This window comes from Eurytemora carolleeae, unplaced genomic scaffold (genome assembly GCF_000591075.1).
Source record: "Eurytemora carolleeae unplaced genomic scaffold, Eaff_2.0 scaffold833, whole genome shotgun sequence".
NCBI classification, from domain to species: Eukaryota; Metazoa; Arthropoda; class Copepoda; order Calanoida; family Temoridae; genus Eurytemora; species Eurytemora carolleeae.
In genome coordinates this window covers 101,257-123,365 of record NW_019396825.1, presented here as the reverse complement: position 1 = coordinate 123,365, position 22,109 = coordinate 101,257, and the positions used below count along the sequence as shown (strand labels likewise).

At 33.1% G+C, this 22,109-nt stretch overlaps 2 protein-coding genes across 2 annotated transcripts in view; one reads left to right on the top strand and one right to left on the bottom strand.

Annotated features, from left to right (window-relative positions):
• LOC111709099 (protein arginine N-methyltransferase 1) overlaps nt 1–13,472 on the top strand; it is a 13,846-nt gene extending 374 nt beyond the window's left edge. The window contains exons 2-12 of the mRNA XM_023482698.1: nt 263–341; nt 602–655; nt 2,741–2,947; nt 5,182–5,258; nt 5,971–6,055; nt 6,311–6,408; nt 9,114–9,234; nt 10,799–10,850; nt 11,809–11,891; nt 12,521–12,607; nt 13,091–13,472. Of these exons, the coding sequence (XP_023338466.1) occupies nt 263–341; nt 602–655; nt 2,741–2,947; nt 5,182–5,258; nt 5,971–6,055; nt 6,311–6,408; nt 9,114–9,234; nt 10,799–10,850; nt 11,809–11,891; nt 12,521–12,607; nt 13,091–13,138 (991 nt within the window). The 3' untranslated portion in view covers nt 13,139–13,472. The remainder of the gene's footprint in view (nt 1–262; nt 342–601; nt 656–2,740; nt 2,948–5,181; nt 5,259–5,970; nt 6,056–6,310; nt 6,409–9,113; nt 9,235–10,798; nt 10,851–11,808; nt 11,892–12,520; nt 12,608–13,090) is intronic.
• Nucleotides 13,473–16,124: 2,652 nt separating this feature from the next.
• On the bottom strand, nt 16,125–22,017 carry LOC111709098 (uncharacterized). The gene is made up of 6 exons (XM_023482697.1): nt 21,528–22,017; nt 20,935–21,041; nt 20,099–20,259; nt 19,718–19,839; nt 17,308–17,632; nt 16,125–16,474 (listed from the first exon to the last, which is right to left on the bottom strand). The coding sequence occupies exons 1-6, from the start codon at nt 21,656–21,658 to the stop codon at nt 16,235–16,237; spliced, it is 1,086 nt and encodes a 361-aa protein (XP_023338465.1). The 5' UTR covers nt 21,659–22,017; the 3' UTR covers nt 16,125–16,234.
• Nucleotides 22,018–22,109: the final 92 nt, after the last annotated feature.

Sequence of the window (22,109 nt, the reverse complement as noted above, 5' to 3'; positions counted from 1 at the left end):
GGGGGGGGGGGGCAGGGGTCCATAATCCCATACTAGGAAATGAACCTTGTAAAACTGTCTTTTTTTAATTGTTAGAGGGCAGGTCAAAGAAGTGTTATTTAGAACATACTTTTCGTCTCTTTCTTGAACTTCTTCTATGAGTGACCTTTAATTTTTACTAATATTATTAATCTTAAACCTGTAAACTAGTTAGAATTTAACATTTTTTTATAATTGTATTTAATAGATAAATAAGAAGTAACTAAATTAAATGATTGTTTAGAGAAGAGATGACGAGCAAAGACTATTATTTTGACTCCTACGCTCACTTTGGTATTCATGAAGAGATGCTCAAAGATGAGGTAATCCAATATTAATCAATAATCGAAAGAAATGCGCGTTTTATTTTTCTCATATGCCTAATTGTTGCATGTCAAATCTTCTTAATAGTTACAAATAAATTCAAACTATTTTGTCATTTTGTGAGTTTTAATTAAAGCAGGACCATGATTGTTGTTTACAATATCTTAGTTTGGGATTTCAGAAAGTTTTTCTAACTAGCCTAATAACTGTTGATAGAAAGATTATTTTTTAAACAAATCTAACTTGATACTAATTTTAGGTGCGAACCTTGACCTACAGGAATTCTATCTGGCATAACAACCATCTCTTTAAGGTATTTTATGTTTGAAAGATGTCTGGGGTTTATATTTTATTTGTTATGCACATGGGGGGGGGGGGTGAACATATTTAGGCAAGTTTTTTCACTCTTTTGATACTTGAAACCATAGCATATTTATTCTTTTCTCTAATTCAGCGCTCACAAACTTCAAAAAACCAGCTTAATATATGGTAGTGCAGTGCTTAGGATCCATTTAATTTTGATGCGGATCCGGATCTTGGATCCGCACTGTAAAAAAATAGATCCGGATTCAGGCCATTTCTTTCAGATTTACTGAATTTTTTTTACAAAAAAATAATTTTAAAATTTTTTTGTATTAATTTTTCGCTTCTTTACTCTAAAACTTGATAAACCATTCAGAAATGAGGAAATTTTTATAATCTCTCTTTTTTCAAAAATTCAAAAATGGGGTTTAGGAGTAACAAGGTTTTTTTTTAAGTGTTTGGTTGATATTTTACCCCTTGGATCCGGATCCGTGGATCCGCAAAAATATGTGGGAAATAGTTTTTAACCAAATCTACATCTAAACCTAAAAATTTGATTTATAGCCCCCAGAAGATTGTTTTCTACAATTCAGGGATAAAATATTAAAAAAAAGGGCTATCAGGGTAAAAGTGATTTTTAGATTTAAAAGCAAAAGCGATTTATGTTTGAGAATATTTTGATATGCTCTGAGGAAAATTTTTTAGTAGCAAGCGCGTTTACAGGGGGGCGGGCAGAAGTCCTCTTGCCCCCCCCCCCGGGGCATCCCTCCCACTGGGATGTATGGGCAAAGGTTAAAAGCAGGTGTGAAGGGTAAAAATGTTTGGAATGTCTTCCTGGTTATAGCTGTATGCATCATGCACGTGTTTGGCATGTCTTCCTGCAACCCCTATGAAGGTCAGGGGGATATTACACTAAGAGAGGAGGGTTAGATGGCTGGACTAATGATAGTCTTGAGAAGACTACTCAGGACTCCAGAGAGTAATACAGAACAATACAGAGGGATACACTATAGTCCTTAAATACAGAACTATACAGAGGGATACATTATAGTCCTTAAATACAGAACTATACAGAGGGATACATTATAGTCCTTAAATCGGGACTACAATGGGTTACATAAGAGACATGTAATAGACTTATTTTAAAATCCTGTATCCGCGCCTGCTAAGTAGACAAGCTTATTTTACCCTTTTTGATACTTAAATCCAAAACATCATTTAGATCTTTTAAGTCTCAATTATTTCTCCAAAAGCTTAAAAAACCAAATATGAGGGAATTTTTTTTCTACGTGGGGGGGGGGGATTTTCTAGGAAAAATCTCAATTAAATCCAAAGAATTGACATATCGCCCCCAAAAAATAAGTTTCCTCAATATGCAATAAAGTGGTAAAAGACCCTCAAAAAAACTAATTTTGGAAGAAATGTGAGGAAGGAATAATTAAACCAATTACAAAACACAGGGATATATACATTAAATATTAAAGAATTAACGAACCCCCCCGGGGAGGGGGGATTTTTAATGTTTAAGGGGAAAAATAGGAAGAAATGAGCCTCTAAGGCTCCGCTGACACTTATCTTTATCCGGAAGGAAAATTTTTTTTCAACGGGGGGGGGGTCGGTTTTCTCAAGAAATAAAATACCTCTGATAAAACATTTTTACATTGTAATTTATTACTTGGATCCGGATTTTCTCTTTGGATCCGGGATCCGCTTCAAAATGGGCACTGCCTGGAATCTTTAAAAAGACTGAAGAAATATTTTTGCGTTAAACTGTAAAGTTATGAATGTCCTATTTAAAAGCGGTAAGCTCTGAACTTTAATCTTGGAGCAAAATTGATATAGATTCTTAGAAGTCCATATTAAAATTTATAATTTTTAATTATGGTTTCTATACACAATTAACTGTCAGATTACACAATTAATTGTCAGACTACACAATTAATTGTCTATTCAAGCAGCAGAGAATAAAAAGAAATTTTCAGGATTCAACTCCTTTCAACAATATTTATTGGACATACCACTCAAGAAATGAAAACTGAAACTCATTTGAGATTACATCAACACTACTTTCAAATCGTAAAAAATATGTGTCTAGGACAAAGTTGTGCTAGATGTTGGATGTGGAACTGGTATCCTCTCCATGTTTGCCGCCAAGGCCGGCGCCGCCAAGGTCATCGGTGTCGACATGTCCGGGATAGTCGAGTCCGCCAAGAAGATTGTGGAGGCGAACAATTTATCTGACACGGTTCACATCATCAGGGGGAAAATAGAAGAGATCAGTTTACCCGAGGGAATCGACAAGGTGAGCACCCTGGACTAAACACGGCGAGATACATTCGGTTTCTTCTTTTTGTATTCAATAATGTTTTGGTCTATAATTCAACAATCTTAAACTTAAGGTCAAGGAGTTTCTTTGTAATATCTTTTAAACGTGTATGCCGACAAAAAAAAGTATGAAAGAGTAACAGGAAAAAGTTTATGTTTTGTAGGTAAAATTTTGATTGAGAGTCACAGCTTGTTGTGATAAGGACCGAACTGTTAAATCTCTTAAGAAAATATTCTTATTTTTTCTTAGTGGGGTGGGAAGCGTCTTTAATAGCCAGCACCTAAAGTTATCTTAAGCATTAGCTGTACGTTAATGGAGATCGATTTTGGGAATTCCACTTGCTTCCCTCAGAATAGCATTCATATTAAATATTAAAACGTCTTTGAGAAAAGACGTTTATGTCTCGTTAACGAAACCCGGTTTTTATAACGATTAAATTTGACTAATGAAAGCGAAAACATTTGTTCGTCAAAATATGACTTCATGGATATCGAAAGATCCGTTTTGGAATACAGAATTTAAAAACGTTGTAATCGTACAAATAAGATCATAAGACCATAAATAAAAAAAGTTAATAGCCAAAAACGGTTAAGGACGGAAATTTTGTCAAGAGTCCAAAACGATCCCGTCTTTAGGCATTAACTCGACCAATTTTTAAATATCGGTTATTTTAAAAAAAAAATCGGAATAAGTGGCTTCCGGTGGATCCTAAGATACACATATAAGCATGTACTGCAAAAAAAATAGTTTTATACCTGATTTTATAAATATTTTTTGTACGTGTTCTGCAATTTACAAACAGTGTAAGCTAATCCTTTCATATTTTATCCTCGACCTTTATGGGCTTTACACACATCCATAATACAAAGTTATCTGGTTTCAATTCTTCAGAGTTAGATATTAATTTCCTTTTGTATAACAACATTACCGCGTGACCATATTAATGTTTGCAATTTTTCCTTCAGCTGGAAACTAAAGACGAGTATCACTAAACTAATCTTGTTGTCTGCAGTACAGACAATCTTGTTGTCTGCAGTACAGACAATCTTGTTGTCTGCAGTACAGACAATCTTGTTGTCTGCAGTACAGATGTCTGCAGTACTGACAATCTTGTTGTCTGCAGTACAGCCAATCTTGTTGTCTGCAGTACAGACAATCCTGTTGTCTGCAGTACAGTCAATCTTGTTGTCTGCAGTACAGACAATCTTGTTGTCTGCAGTACAGACAATCCTGTTTTCTGCAGTACTGACAATCTTGTTGTCTGCAGTACAGACAATCTTGTTGTCTGCAGTACTGACAATCTTGTTGTCTGCAGTACTGACAATCCTGTTGTCTGCAGTACAGAAAATCTTGTTGTCTGTACTCGCTTGTAGGTAATTTAAGAAATGAGAAGAAGTCTGTAAAAAGAGTGTTCTCTTCTTGTTTGCCAACTTTTGTATGCATAACTTTGCAAATTTTTGTTAAACAATATTTTTTACAGTATACTTGAATATACTGCGAAGCAGATCTACTACTTTAATGATCAGGCGTCCACTTCAGGATTAATTGTTATCTTTCATTTTTAACTTATCTCATTAATTTTATGGAAGTTATCTCTAAATAAATGATATTATCTTATGTCCAATTATAAATATCCAGAATAATGTTAATTGATTTTTGACTTCAAAGTCGATTTTGAACTTAGAAGTAGTTTGCCTAAAGCCATAGACCTGTAATTTTTGTGTGATAGCTTTCATATTTACCAGTTACCTATAATGAGTTATGCAAGCTAATCCTGAGGTATGCGACGACTTTTAAGTCATCATTCAATTTATATTATTCCGGGTTATTTAGAATAGGACTGTATGTTTAAGGTTGATATTAATATCTCTCAATGGATGTTATCTATGTTAAAGATTGATATTATCTCTCAATGGATGTTATCTATGTTAAAGATTGATATTATCTCTCAATGGATGTTATCTATGTTAAAGATTGATATTATCTCTCAATGGATGTTATCTATGTTAAAGATTGATATTATCTCTCAATGGATGTTATCTATGTTAAAGATTGATATTATCTCTCAATGGATGTTATCTATGTTAAAGATTGATATTGTCTCTCAATGGATGTTATCTATGTTAAAGATTGATATTATCTCTCAATGGATGTTATCTATGTTTAAGGTTGATAATATTATCTCTGACTTAATGTTTTCTATGTTTAAGGTTGATATTATTATCTCTGAATGGATGGGATACTGTCTCTTTTATGAATCTATGTTGGATTCTGTTCTCTTTGCAAGGTAACTTTTTGTTTAATCTCAATGAAAATAATTTTCGAAAAAAATTAAATGACACCTCTTTGACCTCTTTCACCTCTTTCACACTTTTCTAAATTATACTCAAGTAAAGAAGAAACATTTACGAGCAAAATCCGAATCTTTGACTGGATTGAAAACGCTTCTCGAAGTAGGCCAACTGTCTTGGTCACTTAAACGCTATCGATCGAATTGATTGATATATTAAAACCTTGATTGATTGATGTGATGCACTGGTTGATTTATGTATTGATTGATATATTAAAACCTTGATTGATTGATGCGATGTACTGGTTGATTTATGTATTGATTATATATTAAAACCTTGATTGATTGATGCGATGCACTGGTTGATTTATGTAATGATTGATTGATGCGATGCACTGGTTGATTTATACATTGATTATATATTAAAACCTTGATTGATTGATGCGATGCACTGGTTGATTTATGCATTGATTGATATATTAAAACCTTGATTGATTGATGCGATGCACTGGTTGATTTATGTATTTATTATATATTAAAACCTTGATTGATTAATGCGATGCACTGGTTGATTTATACATTGATTATATATTAAAACCTTGATTGATTGATGCTATGCTCTGGTTGATTTATGCATTGATTATATATTAAAACCTTGTATTGATTGATTGATGGATTGATCGAGTGTTACATTGATCACTTAATCCAGAGATAAATGGCTAAGCCCTGATGGTCTCATGTTCCCCGACAAAGCTACTCTATGGGTCACAGCTATTGAAGATAGACAATATAAGGTTGGGATATATTATTACTACGACACTATGTTTGCCCTCGCTTCTAAACAAAAATTTCGATTATTAATAACTCTCCGATCCCCTGGTCCCAAAAATAAAAATCACTCAATTCCGCGCAAAAATATACGAGGATTATTTTCTAAAAAAATATTATTTCATTGCATTATTCTCATTGTTCGTTTAATGCATTTTGTTCCATTTTTATTAAAACTTTTTTGTTGTCAAAATATATAAAATTGAACCAAAATTATCTAGGATGACAAGATCAACTGGTGGGACGACGTGTACGGATTTAACATGTCCGCCATCAGGAAGGTTGCCATCACTGAACCCCTCGTGGACATTGTTGACAGGTTCAAACATTTAGAAAAATATTTTATTAGGACTAGACATAATTTCTAAGTGACTTTCCCGTGCAAGAAAGGAGCATCCGATTCGATGATGATAAAAAATGCACCCAATATAAATTATCATTTCTTTGGAAGCTGATTAATTTCTATCGTGGTTTCTACATAACGTTAAATGTGTATTACTGAGCTTCAAAAACAACATTAAGTACATTTGTCTAAGGGGGGGGAGGGCATAAGTCGTATTACTCTCCGGAAATTTAAACAGTGGTTAAACATAACTTAGCATTGTCGTAGGACGCTGATTTTTCGCATGCGAACTCACTAATATGTATTGTAACTGAAAAATGCAATTTCAAATAGATCGGAGCAAATATGCGCGCGTTTTTTGTTTAAAAAAAAATACAACTTTTCACATTTTCCCAAGCTTTTCACCGTTAAATGAACTTGAAATTGCATCAGGACGCAATTAAACAAGATATTTCGGAAAAGTTTGCGCCTTAGACCCTCAAGTCCCCACGCGCGCGCGCAATTAAGATAAAATATTAATAAATATATTTTAATTCAATTTATTGAATGTGATTAATTTTATGTAAGGTAGTTGAACTGAGTATGCAGTGTTGAGGAAAAATTCTTTAGGATTCATTTTAGACACATAAAACTTTTTAGCGTTTGAGCGCAAAGTCCACGTTCAAAATCGTACTTTTGGGTGGATACGTTTTCAGAATTGTTTTTATTTTAATTATTAAATAACGACGACAAAAAATGGAAACAAAATTCTACAGTACACTAATAAGTTGTTAAGGAAAAGGTTGAGAAATTAAAAATTAATCTTATCATCGAAAATACGTAATCTTGTTCAATTATTAGTTTATGTTTTCTAATTATTCACAAAGATTTTTTGCAGATTTTCTGGAATCATTTTAAAGACGACATTCGAAGAATTTATAGAAATCTGCGAATAAATTAATAGAAAATAAGAAATTCAATAAAATGATGAAAACGAAATAATTGATTCTAGCATTGGTTTATTGACAAATTTCTTTTGAGGAATATGTTCCTAGTCATCTAATTAGTTTACTGTTAAATTTTTACTTTTTTCGTCGTCATGACCTTAAAATTTAAAACCCCCGATTTTGAAAACGTACCCACCCAAATTCACAGTGCTTAGAATCCATTTAATTTTGATGCGGATCCGGATCCTGGATTCGCACTGGAAAACAATGGATCCGGGTCGGTCATTTCATTAAGATTTATTGGATTTTTTTAACAAAAAATATTTTTTAAATTTTTTGTTTTATTTTTTTTCGCTTGTTTTTTTCCTAAAACTTGATGAAACATAAGCTATCTTTTTTTCAAAAGTTCAGATTTGGGTTTTAGGATCAAAAAAGTTTTTTTTGCAGTTTTTGATATTGATATTTTACCCCTCCGATCCGGATCCGTGGATCCGCATATCCGGATCCGTGGATCCGCATAACCGGATCCGTGGATCCGCATAACCGGATCCGTGGATCCTCATATTTTTGCGGATCCGGATCCAGATCCAGGGAGCCAAAATCTTGCGGATTCAACGGATCCGGATCTAAGCACTGGAAATTCATTATTTTAAACTTCGACTATAGACTCAAATTCAGTAAATATACATCGTGGAAAGGTTTTATATGTCTCAACTGAATCCTAAAGAATTTTTCCACAACAATGCATACTCAGTTTAACTACCTTACATAGCCGGTCTGTCCCTTTAATGAAAAGTCACCCTAAAACTATAACAAGCTCTTTTTTAGAGGTTCGAATTTTTAATTATTGAAAATTTTATAATGGTCTGTAATTTTTTAGCTTGTAGCTCGACTATATTGATTTTGTTTAAAATTGGAAAGAAGTTAAAATATTGAATTGTCTCGCAAACTTACCGATCAGTTGATACAAATTCAAATATTCCGATAAGATTATATCTTGGAAAATATAGTGTTTTTTTTTAAATCTAAAAGTGAATATTAATAATAATGTTTATCTTTTCAGAGTATAAGATTTTATAGTTTCAAGCTATCTTATATATAAAGAAGGGTATATACACCTCATATCGAGTATTTCTTTTAAAAATTTGAATTTTTTAACCACTTTTTATAGAGTCAATAAAAATGGTAAATCGGTATTGTATACTAGAATTTTTTTTTATCAAAAATCGTATTTTTTTAATCAAAATTCCACGGGCAACGCCGGTCACTTAGGTTAGTATTTTATATTTATCTCCTGCGTTACTGATGGCTTTAGGCAAAGTTGTTAATCGGATGTCCACTTTTTTTACTCTACACTCCCTTGGATCGAAATGTAGTTTGTGCAGAAATGAGTTTTTTTGACCCTTACTGAGGAGCTAGGGGGGGATCTGACTTGAATGGAATGTTGGCTTAAACTCTGTTTAATGTGGGCATATGCTCAATTCACAACTGTGCCCTTTAAAACTTTGTCTAAGCAAAATTTTCAATCTGAAAACTGATATTTTTGAATTTAATATATAAATAACTTTTGCGGATTTATATGCAATAGAAACAAGGCGGGCAATAAAAAAATTTATCTTGCATAGTACAATAGTACAATAGTACATAGTACAAAAAATTTATAATATAACAACGACAATACAGATGAGGTTTTATGGGTATCGTTGTGAACTGGAGGGTCAACACTGGGTGTCTGATAGACATGATCATGTTCAGGAACCAGGTTGTGACCAACGCCTGCCTGGTCAAGGAGATAGATATCCAGACAATGAAGAAGGAAGATATTCCCTTCGATGCTCCGTTCAGTATCACAGTCAAGCGCAACGACTACATTCAGGTTAGAAAGTTCACAGTGGTTTTTTTAATTAATAATTAATAGATCTTTCAAAAGCCGAATTTTTTAACTTTTTTAGGTACTTTTTACAGAAGAAAAATTGATTTTCCCTTAAAAATCATTGATTTTCCCGTAAAAATCATTGATTTTCCCAAAATCATTGATTTTCCCGTAAAAATCATTGATTTTCCCTGAAAAATCATTGATTTTCCCGTAAAAATCATTGATTTTCCCTTAAAAATCATTGATTTTCCCGTAAAAATCATTGATTTTCCTCAATTAAAGCAAATAAAACTCTGAAGAAAAAATGTGCATATGGCGCAGGCATATATATTTTCTGGGGAAAATTAATGATTTTTTAAAATGCGGTGAAGAAAGATTATTTTTCAAGAAGATAAAAACACCTGAATGTTCATTTCAATTCTAAGAGTCAGTCTGGAAACCCAGATTCAACCCAGATTTAAGAGTTTGTTAACCAGTTTTAAGTGTAGGGGTAATAGTCTGGACCTAGATTTTGGAGTCTGTAACAGATTTTGGAGTCTTGCAGCGGTATATAAAAATTCAAAGAAGGGAAAAGGAAGGAAAAAGGGAAGGGGAAATAAATTGGCCAAGACAGGAAAAGGGGAAGGGTAACAACAGAAGAAAGGGATGAGTGGGGAGGGATCCGGAAGGGGGAAAGTTAGAGATGGAAGTTGACAGCATGGAAAGGAGATAGGTAGGGAGGGAATAGGGAAAAGTAGGGAATGGGAAGGTCGGGAGGGAAAGGGGAAGATGGTGAGGGAAATTGGATGGTTGAGTGGGAAAGACAAACATAGGGAGAGAACTTGAGAGTAAAACACCCCCTATTAAAATGATGGGAAATGATTTAAAAGAAAAAATAAATACTCCTGAACTGACAAATAATCAATCAACACTTCTTTGCCAGTACCACCATACCAAAAGTTAAAAAGAATTTTCTGCGGCGCCATCTATGCAAAATGCATCAATATGCACTTCGGTATAAATCTTAAAAAATTATGTCTTTTTAGTTATCGAATTTGGGGATGGAAATCAAAAAAAAATCAGAGGGGGGGAAGAATCAGAAAATTGGAATTTTGGAGTCTTAAAAACAGATTTTGGAGTCTGGAGAACAGATTCTAGAGTTTGGAAATCAGTGTAAATGTAGGAATACCAGATTTCAAATATTTTTACTTAATCATTGGGAGAGTAATTGTTTGAAGTGTTAGAATAATATCATTGGAAGAGTAATTGTTTGAAGTGTTAGAATAATATCATTGGGAGAGTAATTGTTTGAAGTGTTAGAATAATATCATTGGGAGAGTAATTGTTTGAAGTGTTAGAATAATATCATTGGGAGAGTAATTGTTTGAAGTGTTAGAATAATATCATTGGAGAGTAATTGTTTGAAGTGTTAGAATAATATCATTGGGAGAGTAATTGTTTGAAGTGTTAGAATAATTTGGGAGAGTAATTGTTTGAAGTGTTAGAATAGTATACCCACACAATGTTAGTCATGAATAATAACGTGCTTTCTTATTTTAAACTCTTCTAACGTACTTTGTTTCAGGCTCTGGTCACTTACTTCGATGTGGAATTTAGCCATTGTCACAAGAAAATAGGTAAAATTAATATTCATAGTAGTTTCTGTTATTCATCAATTCCTAAGAGGAATAAAATTACTATTTTAGCATCTAGTATACAGTTAATCATTTTAAAGTATAAAAAATGTGGCAGCAAGGACAAAAACAAATCTTATTTTTTTCTCGTTCAAAGAAATCGAGCAAGGGAAGTTAAGTACCTTTTTAAAAGAAAGCTATCTTGAAACATTTGTTCTATCAAACGACACGTAACTCAAACCTGTCGGCGGTCTGGGGGGTTCATAACGGGGCCTCTTTTTCAGATATCATTTCAAATTAGTTCAAATTAGATCAAATACTTGAAACTTGAAACGTATTAATGTTAAAGGGTCTCTTTGTAATACTTAATGCCATCAATAGAATTAAGAATTTGCATGGTTCACAATAATACTTAACCCATTGCTTAGGATCCGGATCCATTGGATCCGAAACATTTTGGCTTCCTGGATCCGGATCCAAGGGGCAAAATATCAATCAAAAACTGCCAAAAAAAACTTACTCCCAAAACCCAAATCTGAACTATTGAAAGAGTGACTATAAAAATTTCCTGATTTCTGAATGGAAAAGAAATAAAACAGACATCGACATCGACATCGACATCGACATCGACATCGACATTGATATCGACAATAAATCAAGGGTCGCCTGAATATTCTGCCCCTTTAATCATCGATATATATTACATTATTATCTTGTATGTTCTAGACATTCAGTAGACTCTCCTTCTTGCAAAATATTATATAAAATGTTTCTGCACAAGTCAATTATATAAAATGTTTCTGCACAAATCAATTATATAAAATGTTTCTGCACAAATTAATTATATAAAATGTTTCTGCACAAATCAATTATATAAAATGTTTCTGTACAAATCAATTATATAAAATGTTTCTGCACAAATCAGTTATATAAAATGTTTCTGCACAAGTCCATTTTCCAGGATTCTCGACAGCCCCTGATGCCCCCTACACTCACTGGAAGCAAACTGTTTTCTACCTCAACGATTATATAACTTGCAAGAAGGTAATTAATAAACACAACCACTTTTTCATGTTTAAGAAGTATCCTCCCACAGCTCAGCAGAAATATTTTTTACAGTTTCTGAAGAATTTTAGGCATTTTTTAGGTTTTTATCAATGAAATAAGAAAAAAATTATTTCTGAAAATGGGTGAACATTTGCCATTTGATATTACTTTTTTCACGATTTTAATAGTTTCATAATCTTTGAGAATGCATTTTTTTTCCAGAGGGTTTTCATAAAAATTACCATATCTCCATAATGAAAATATACACCCCTGTTTTTTTCTTTTATTTAGTCTGTTGGAATTGGGAATAGATCTAGCTTTTCGATAGTTATTGAGAATATATTTTTTCCACTGTTGGGATCAGTGCTTAGAATTAGGATCCGTTGGATCCGGAAGATTTTGGCTACCTGGATCCGGATCCGCAAAAATATGCGGATCCACGAATCCTGATCCAAGGGGTAAAATATCAACCAAAAACTGCAAAAAAAAAAAACTTAATTAATTGATGAATACTCGATTCCTCGGTAAATACTCAATTAATTGGTGAATACTTAATTAATTGAGTAATATTCAATTAATTGTTTGAATGATCTTTGGATTAATTGATTAAAAAATCTTTTTTACAGGGTGACGTAGTAACTGGTAGACTAAGATTGAAACCTAACACGAGAAATATTCGGGATCTTGACATAGAGATAGATGTAGATTTCAAGGTATACTTAAACATAGAGATAGATGTAGATTTCAAGGTATACTTATACATAGAGATAGATGTAGATTTCAAGGTATACTTAAACATAGAGATAGATGTAGATTTCAAGGTATACTTAAACATAGAGATAGATGTAGATTTCAAGGTATACTTAAACATAGGGATAGATGTAGATCTAAAGGTATACCTAAACATAGAGATGATGTAGATTTCAAGGTATACCTAAACATAGAGATAGATGTAGATTTCAAGGTATACTTAAACATAGAGACAGATGTAGATTTCAAGATATACTCAAACATAGATATAGATGTAGATTTCAAGGTATACTTAAACATAGGGATAGATGTAGATCTCAAGGAATATATACAGGGAGATAAATTGGAGGTTGTTTGCATTTTCGATCATATAATATTTCAATAATTAACGGTGAATTTTAAACACGGTGTATCAAGTTTATTTATTTAAAAAAAAATTTTTATAGGGAGATCTGGGGGATCTGAAGGAAGAGAACAAATATAGAATGAGATAATTGTACCCTCATGTACCCTTTTGTACAAAGCAGTATTGAAAACCGTACGGTACACCATCTTTCGTTGCTCGGACTTGTTGTAATTTTGTTTTGTTGACGAAAAAGTTATTTGATACTAAATCATATTCATTGTATTAAATGTTTAGCTCGTACAAAAATATTTTTTTTAATCAAATTGGTCTGGACGTATTTTTAACGAAAAATAATAGAGAACAGTTCTAAAATTTTTGCCAAGTTTTTTATTTGAATTTCGTAGAGTTAGTTGACCTGTATTCGAATCATCATGAATTATACATTCTGTCTGTTCCTTAGTATTAGAAAATAAACCTTTTTTTAAACTCTTCGATTTTTCTTGATTTTTAAAAATTGGAACTAGATTCTTTAAAGTTGATATCGCATCTTCATATATATCACCGATTTAACACGAAAAATCCAATTTTGCGATAATGGTTTATCCTATTTTTTTCGCAAAAATGAACGAAATTTTCCCTTTTTTAAAGAAAATTCATTTTGTGACGGTTAAAAAGCTTAAGTGTAGCTTAAAAGCTTTAAAAATATGATTTTTTTAGAAAAACCGGTAGAAAAACTACTTGTTCTCCTTTATTTGGTTTCAGAGCAATCGTGATAATTATTTTTTACAGTTGGAACTTCTCACATCACAGACATCGTATGATAACCTCAAATAATGAAGAAAATAGTTTCGTATTACAGGAAAAATACTTAAGATTTAGGTCGAAACCCCCCAAGTTTGTTTCCTTAAGAGAACTGAGCAGTAAATACGTATATGTTGAGGATATTGCCATTTTGATATTTTGAAAAAAGATGTTTTCTGTCAGATTCTTTCTTGTTTTTGCCAAATAAATCCTGAAGTCTCTATTACAGAAATGTTGCAGACAAAATAAATAGATTGGGAAACGGGCATGGAATTCTGTAAATTGAGTGTTTTGAAACTACGTCAACTGTCGCTAAGTTTTTTGATTTACATCCTTTAAATTAAAAGAATTTTATTTCCTGGTCATTATTTGCATCATTAAATACTGTTCAATTTTCCTGGTCATCATTTGTATCATTAAATAGTGTGCAATTTTCCAAGTCATCATTTGTATCATTAAATACTGTTCAATTTTCCAAGTCATCATTTGTATCATTTTCCTGGTCATTATTTGCATCATTAAATACTGTTCAATTTTCCTGGTCATTATTTGCTCCATTAAATACTGTGCAATTTTCCCGGTCATTAGTTGCACCATTAAATACTGTGCAATTTTCCCGGTCATTATTTGCACCATTAAATACTGTGCAATTTTCCCGGTCATTATTTGCACCATTAAATACTGTGCAATTTTCCTGGTCATTATTTGCTCCATTAAATACTGAGCAATTTTCCAAGTCATTATTTGCACCATTAAATACTGTGCAATTTTCCTGGTCATTATTTGCTCCATTAAATACTGAGCAATTTTCCAAGTGATTATTTGTACCATTAAATACTGTGCAATTTTCCTGGTCATTATTTGCACCATTAAATACTGTGCAATTTTTCCGGTCATTATTTGCTCCATAAAATATTGTGCAATTATGGTGTTTACCATTATTTGCACACTGTGCAATTGTCAAAATGTTGAATTTTCTAATGTTTTCATATTTCTCAATTTGTATATCAAATTTAATACTTCTTATACCAACTGCAAGTTCGGCTTAATTGAAATGCATCTCTGCATAATTATTGATTAGGAGTAGGTATGGGCATTACTTTCACGATAATACGGTAAATTGAGACACTCTGTATAGTAATAATTAACTGTTAAAGGTTGGTACACGCCACTATAATCAAAATAAATTTAGATTCAATTTAAAGATAAAATTTTGAAAATTTATAGACAACTTAAATAAAGGTCAATAGTTGGGATGTTCTGTTTTATCCAATCCTGTCCATTTTAGGATTTTGTCCTAGTTACTGTACGCTTTTAGTACTAAGTTTTTTAATATCAAAAATATGGTTTGAAATCTCTTGCCCAACGAGCGGGGGAAGGCAGGCGGCCATGAGCCACCTCTATGTCCCCTTCCGTGCCACATATTAGCTTTTTTCTCTTCCGGCAGCCATGAGCCACCACTATTTCCCCTTCCGTGCCACATATTAGCTTTTTTCTCTTCCGGCAGCCATGAGCCACCACTATTTCCCCTTCCGTACCACCACATTTGACTCTTCCGGGCAAAACTACTTTTTTAAATGGTATATTTAGGGCCTTTAAAGTGTGATTTTAAAAAATCCAGCCGCGTCACGCAAATAAGCACAACTCAAACCATTTTTTCAATTCTACTTCAGATTATTATTTTGTGTGTTGAATTCTTAAACTGTTACAATGAAATTTTGACAAATTTGACCGAGTATTGCATCTTGAAATATCACTGCTGACTCATTATACTAAATCCATCTTAACTCATTAATTTCAACTTAATCCATGATTTAGAGCAACAACAAAAATCCCATCGAAAAAGACAAACCAAAGAAATCTATGGGAATAACAATGTTTAACCACAACTGAAAGGGTTTAATAAAAACAGCATTCCAAATATAAATTCCTAAAGTTAAAAGCCAAAAAGGTTTTGTTCCGGGATGCTAGTTGGATCGATCTGCTGAACTATCCAGAGATGTTTTCAAGGATGTACAGAGCTAGAAGGGCTGAAGCAAGTAATTACCCCTGCAGAAGAAATTCTGCGTCACATCAGTTTCCGAAATGTTTCCCGTTATAACCAATCTTTGTCTTTACTACCTGATAGTGGTAGCGTTTGATGCTTAAAACTAACAGGAATTATGGTTTGAAAGATCTCTAGTCTTTGATAGTGTCGCAAAGGATTTGAAAATCAGGTTTTTGGCAAAGACTAATTTCCTTTTTGCATGAGTACATGCAAGTATGGGAATGTCATAAAAAAATCTAAATTTATTTAAAACATTATTTCTAATTCAAAAATGTCTTAGTTTTTGTCATAAAAAAATCTAAATTTATTTAAAACATTATTTCTAATTCAAAAATGTCTTAGTTTTTGATCGTATATAATACGAATAAATCTTCACAAAATAATCCACAAAGAAATTCAAAGCTTAATCTTCTCCACCCTCCTTGCCAATTTGATCTGTTTGGCGATAGCGTTGAATAACCGGTTCCTTGCGCGGAGTGATTCCTGTGCCGCTCTATTCGCCTCATCCCACATCTGCTTATCCCATCCGCAGAGGGTCTTGACCATCTCCACCGAGGCGGCCTCGAAGCCTTCTCCGGCTAGATCAACATGTCGTTGGAGATAGAAACTCAGCCGAGCATGGTTCCCTCGCCAATCCTAGTCAGGGTTATGTCAATATATTTATTCTTTCTATATTGCTTACAGGGTGATTATAATGGTCGGCTTTTATATCAATACGATGAAGATGACTTTTCGATTAAAATTTTTGATTTTTAATAATCTTTTCAAATTACAAGTAAAAAAGCATGTCAGCTTCTCTTTGTTTCCATGTTCATGTGCATTAATGCTGTTTGAAAGCTTGGTAGAAATTAAAATTGAAAGCGGCAGTCGTCTTCATTGTATTGATATATACGACGACGACTGTACAAAATCTACTCAAGATATCAAAGCTTCAGTTTCGCTTTTAGATATGAAATCCATACACAATTCATAGTTTCAATCTTTCAGATACAAACAGCCTATCTTCCTCATGAAAATTACGATTTTAAACTTTTGAGGTCATATTTCTGTAAAATTTACTCCATGTTGATGCTACGTGAAGGAATTCCTTTATCTTTGTAATCTGATGGTACATACAGACTTTTTAAATTTAAACTTATATTATGTGATCTAACAGAATTCAAGGTTTGAAAACTAAGGTCTAAGAAATTTGGTTGCAAAGATTTCGTTGAAAATCAGGGGTTGTGACACAGAGTCTATTTTTGGACAATGTAGAAGTATAAAAGTTACTGAAAAATTCCCATTTTTATTAAGGCACCATAAAAAATCATTTAAATCTTTTAGACTCATTTATTTAAACTTTAAAATCCTTTGTTTCCATTTTATCTTATTAAAGGGGCTGTAAGAGTAATTTCCAGGGACCCAGGACCCTCATTAATGCATAGATGGCATTGCCCAATTTTCAGCCAACTATAAATACAAAACGTTACCTGTTGATCCAGTATTTGACTGAAGATTTGTGGTATTATGACCTCACGACTGAAAGCAAATGCTCCCGCGACAACATGAACCTTCCCGCTGCTAACAATCTCGTGCGTTGTTTTTAAATATTCCGCGACACCCTCCTCCAGCCGCGTGGAGTTAATGGCGTCCAATACTGACATTCCTTTCCTAATCAACTCAACGAAGTTTTCTACGTTAGATGTATCCACGTGCATCTGTTTCATAGCATCCAGATACATCTCAAAGTGAGAATGGGGTTTGTTATTCCAGTCCAGATCTGACTCTTCTAGCAGGACAAGATGATTGATCAACCTGCTCGGAGCTCAATATGGACTAGGAACCAGGGGTTATAAAAGGGATTGAGGAGTTAAACTTTTCATGTGAACTTTTATTATAAAATATTGTGTCCGATTCTAAATGGTAACTTTAAAAGCTTTGTGCAGCCCTTTTATGGTACCGAAAATTACTAAAATGTGCAGTCCTATCATGGTACTTGAAAGTACTAATATGTGCAGTCCTATTACTGTAAAGTACTAATATGCTGTAGTCCTATTATGGTACTGAAAAGTACTAATATGATGTAGCCCTATCATGGTTCTGGAAAGTACTAATATGCTGTAGTCCTATCATGTTACTTGAAAGTACTAGTATGCTGTAGTCCTATCATGGTACTGGAAAGTACTAATATGTTCAGTCCTATAATGGTACTGGAAAGTATTACTATTTGTTCAGTCCTATTGTGGTACTGGAAAGTACTAATATGTGCAGTCCTATTATGGTACTGAAAAGTAATAATATGTGCAGTCCTATCATGGTACTGGAAAGTACTAATATGTGCAGCCCTATCATGGTACAGAAAAGTACTAAAATGTGCAGTCCTATCATGGTACTTGAAAGTACTAATATGTGCAGTCCTATTACTGGAAAGTACTAATATGCTGTAGTCCTATCATGGTACTGAAAAGTACTAATATGATGTAGCCATATCATGGTTCTGGAAAGTACTAATATGCTGTAATCCTATCATGGTACTTGAAAGTACTAGTATGCTGTAGTCCTATCATGGTACTGGAAAGTACTAATATGTTCAGTCCTATTATGGTACTGGAAAGTACCACTATTTGTGCAGTCCTATTGTGGTACTATAAAGTACTATAATATGTGCAGTCCTATCATGGTACTGGAAAGTACTAATATGTTGTAGTCCTATCATGGTACTGGAAAGTACTAATATGCTATAGTCCTACCATGGTACTGGAAAGTACTAATATGCTGTAGTCCTATCATGGTACTTGTAAGTACTAATATGCTGTAGTCCTATCATGGTACTGAAAAGTACTAATATGTGCAGTCCTATTATGATTCTAGAAACATACTTCATGAAAGAATTATTTAATTTATATTTACTCAGATAATTTTTCTAAAACTTTATAAAAGAAAAGGTTAACTATGTCAGGCTAATTGATTCTGCGAAATCATCCGGATATTAAATTGTACCAAGCTTTACAATACCCAAACCAATTATAAACAATTACACAGACACTGTTACAGTGAGAAACCAAAAACTTTGGAACAACCGCGTTATTACTCATTTTTTACCTAAGAAATGTTGCAAACAATGTTTGTAATTTTTAGTGTTAACTATAGCGGATGTGGGTCTTAAAGTTTTCAGGTCACATTTTTAAAGAATGATAGGCTGGAGTAAAATATGTTATAAGTACTGATGTGTATCTTTTTGAGACATTTTTTTTTTCGAACTTTAAATTGTTTTACAAAAATGTGAGTAAGTTATTGATTAAATTTCAAAACAGTGTTCTCGATAAGCTTGCTTTAATTTTATTACGCGATTTTTTTCTCTGGTCAAAGATATTAACCAAAACGATTTTCCAAAATGAAAAAGATTTTCTAGTCATTTTGAAAAATTGTTTTGGTCAGAATAAAAATTGTGCATAATGTAATTTATAGTTGCACACTTGTCTAACATCCAATTTTGAAATAAGCTTCAAATCTCAAATTCTTGTTGAGTCTCTTAAAAGTGTAAAATCTTTAAATATTTAAAAACGGGGCCTCAAAACAATCCCCATCGGTAGTTAGAAAAGGAGAGTTGGATTGGGTTAAAGTAAGCGTGATGATTTTGAAACTACCCAATATTTCTTTGAAACCAGACGATTATAATTAGTTCAAATACACCTTAGGTCAGTTTCCATATGATCTCTATAAAGGCCAAATTTAAAAAATTTGAGCCGCGGCTCAAATATGGTTGGTTCCACTTAAAATGGTGTTCAATGTTTAAGATTTAAGCTGGCGTTCAATTGAAACCGGTATTTGGCAGATTTGAGACGCGGCTCAAATACATTAAATTTGGACTCTAGTTTTTGTATATATTGAGCACTGTTCCTGGTTATTTCTGGATGATCTAAAGGAACCCACGGAACAGATTCACAGGTTAAATGCTTCTGCAAACACTTCAGCATCGACAAAGAGTCCCACACCGCGTACACATGGAGTTGCATGAACACCTGCAAATATTTGTTTTTACAAGAAGTAAATATTGAACTTAAACAATATCATTAATGATTTTACAAAATGGTCTGAAATAATGGGCTAAGAATAAAACTAATCATGTGAGGCTGTTCAGGAAGATGAAGGGGGGAGGTCCACAACTTCGGTAGTAATAAGTTTCGTTATATACCCAATAAATGTCAAAACTGCGAAACCGATTAGGCCCAAATTTTTGTGGTAACTCACAGGTTTACGACCGTTCCATATTGAAAATACCTGTATTGCCTCCCTACTGTTAAGCATTGGGAAAAGTTTGTGCTGAGCTAGAGAATTCTGTATTGGAAGGATAAGCTCCCTGATGTTTGCCATAAACTCCTCGGGACCCCGCGTACGTAGCGTAGTAGGGATAGGAGTAATCTTGAGTGAGCTGGAGGATCCTGAAATATAGAAGAGTTCCATCTTTTTCTGAGGTTTACTTAGTCATCCATATATTGTATTATTATTTTACTGTAAATTGACAGAGCCCATTCTCTCCATAGAAAGTGGTCGTGTATTTCACGAACTTTGGGGGACGATATGTTGGACGCTAGATGTCTCGTGCTAAATTCTTATCTGATAGATAGATATTTCTCCGTACATTTGACGACCAATATAGGAGACGTCAAGTTGTCGACCAATGTAGTTTATGGAAGGAACGGCCTCAGGCAAGGAGAATTCTTTAAACTAAGATGTTATCAAAACAATACATGAGTCAACTTTTAAGTACATAAAACTTCTTATTGATAGCATAATGACACACTCATACTTTAAGGAACCAACACGTTTATTTAAAACATTAAAGGGATTTTCAATGGGAGACTGTTCAGCGGCAAGAGGTAGCGTCTTAGGATATATGAGATTAAAATGTTCACAAAGAACCTGTAAAATCATTCGTTGGGATGTTTAGAAAGATGAAAATTTCCCTGTATGATAATTGAAGGACTGCAGTATGGTTTTGGTGAATTATATTGGCGTACAAAGCCTAGGGGTGTCAGAAATAATTTTTTTTGCATATTTTTAAAAACTTCTATAAAACTCCCCCCCCGGCCCTGTTCTCACTAAGGTCAAATTACCTTTAAAAATTGTTGGAACCGGTTCTTTCATATTCTGTAGCATGGATAAGGATTCCTCCAGGTGTGACGTATCCCGGTCAGCTGGTGACGCAGAAATCACATATTCTCTAGAAATAAGAAATGCGCAAATTAGACGGTATTGTTAATACGCAAATTAAATAATATTTTGTTTGAGATGCGCAACACGCTCCAATGCTCAAATCATTGTACAAATGCGCAAATTTCAGTGGTTGTTTAAAACCGAATGTAAATTTTGTGCACTTTGATGATTAATATACATATTTCGATTGCGTGAAATGCGTAAATTTGATGCTTTTTGCGTATTGCGGAAGGAAAAAATCATGATATCGGCTGAAAACATTTTAATCCAATTATTAAAAGCCATTAAATTTCAAAAAAAATTGTTATACAATGTGCTTTAAATAACTAAATCGAATACAAAATTAAAAAATGTTAATAGTAATATATCAATTAAATTTTATGATTAGGCCATTAAAATGTTTGGAACTTTAAAATTTCAAAACAGCTAGTAGTTTTCAAAAAAATATTTTATTTTAAGGAAGAAGTACAATTGTATTTAAGAAATTACCTACCTGTTAAATCCACCATCTTTCCTCAGCAGATTAACCATATCAAACTTTTTGCTCGAAATAGATTTCCCTTTTTCGAGATCTAGGATTTTGGTAGAATTGTTTCTCAAGGTGAATACTACTGTCCGAAACATATTTGATTTATTATTAAAATAATAAATTAACAAAAATATTGTATTACTGCGTAAAGCATGTGATGCTGGAAACTGAAACTGAATATTGGATTGACGGCCCGCTGGTTTTCAAGTTGACCGCTGATGATCTGCACGCAGTTATTGCGTGGTCTTGCGCGCAATATGGGTATTTAGTTGGGGGAGGGGGTGGGGGAATTTCCATATTGATTACTGAAAGAAGAGTGCAAAATGGAATCCTTTAATTTTAGAGAGAAAAATTATGCTATGTTTATCATTTGCCTCTGTTCTTGAAGGAAAACTAAATTAGAATGTAAAATGTTAAATTGTTTTTCTTGTAAAACATGATTAAATTAGTTTAATGAAAATGCTTTTATTATTAATTTTTCTTCTCAATGGTTTTAAGGAAACCCTTTATCTTTGATATTATGATGAAAATCTGATGATAATAATA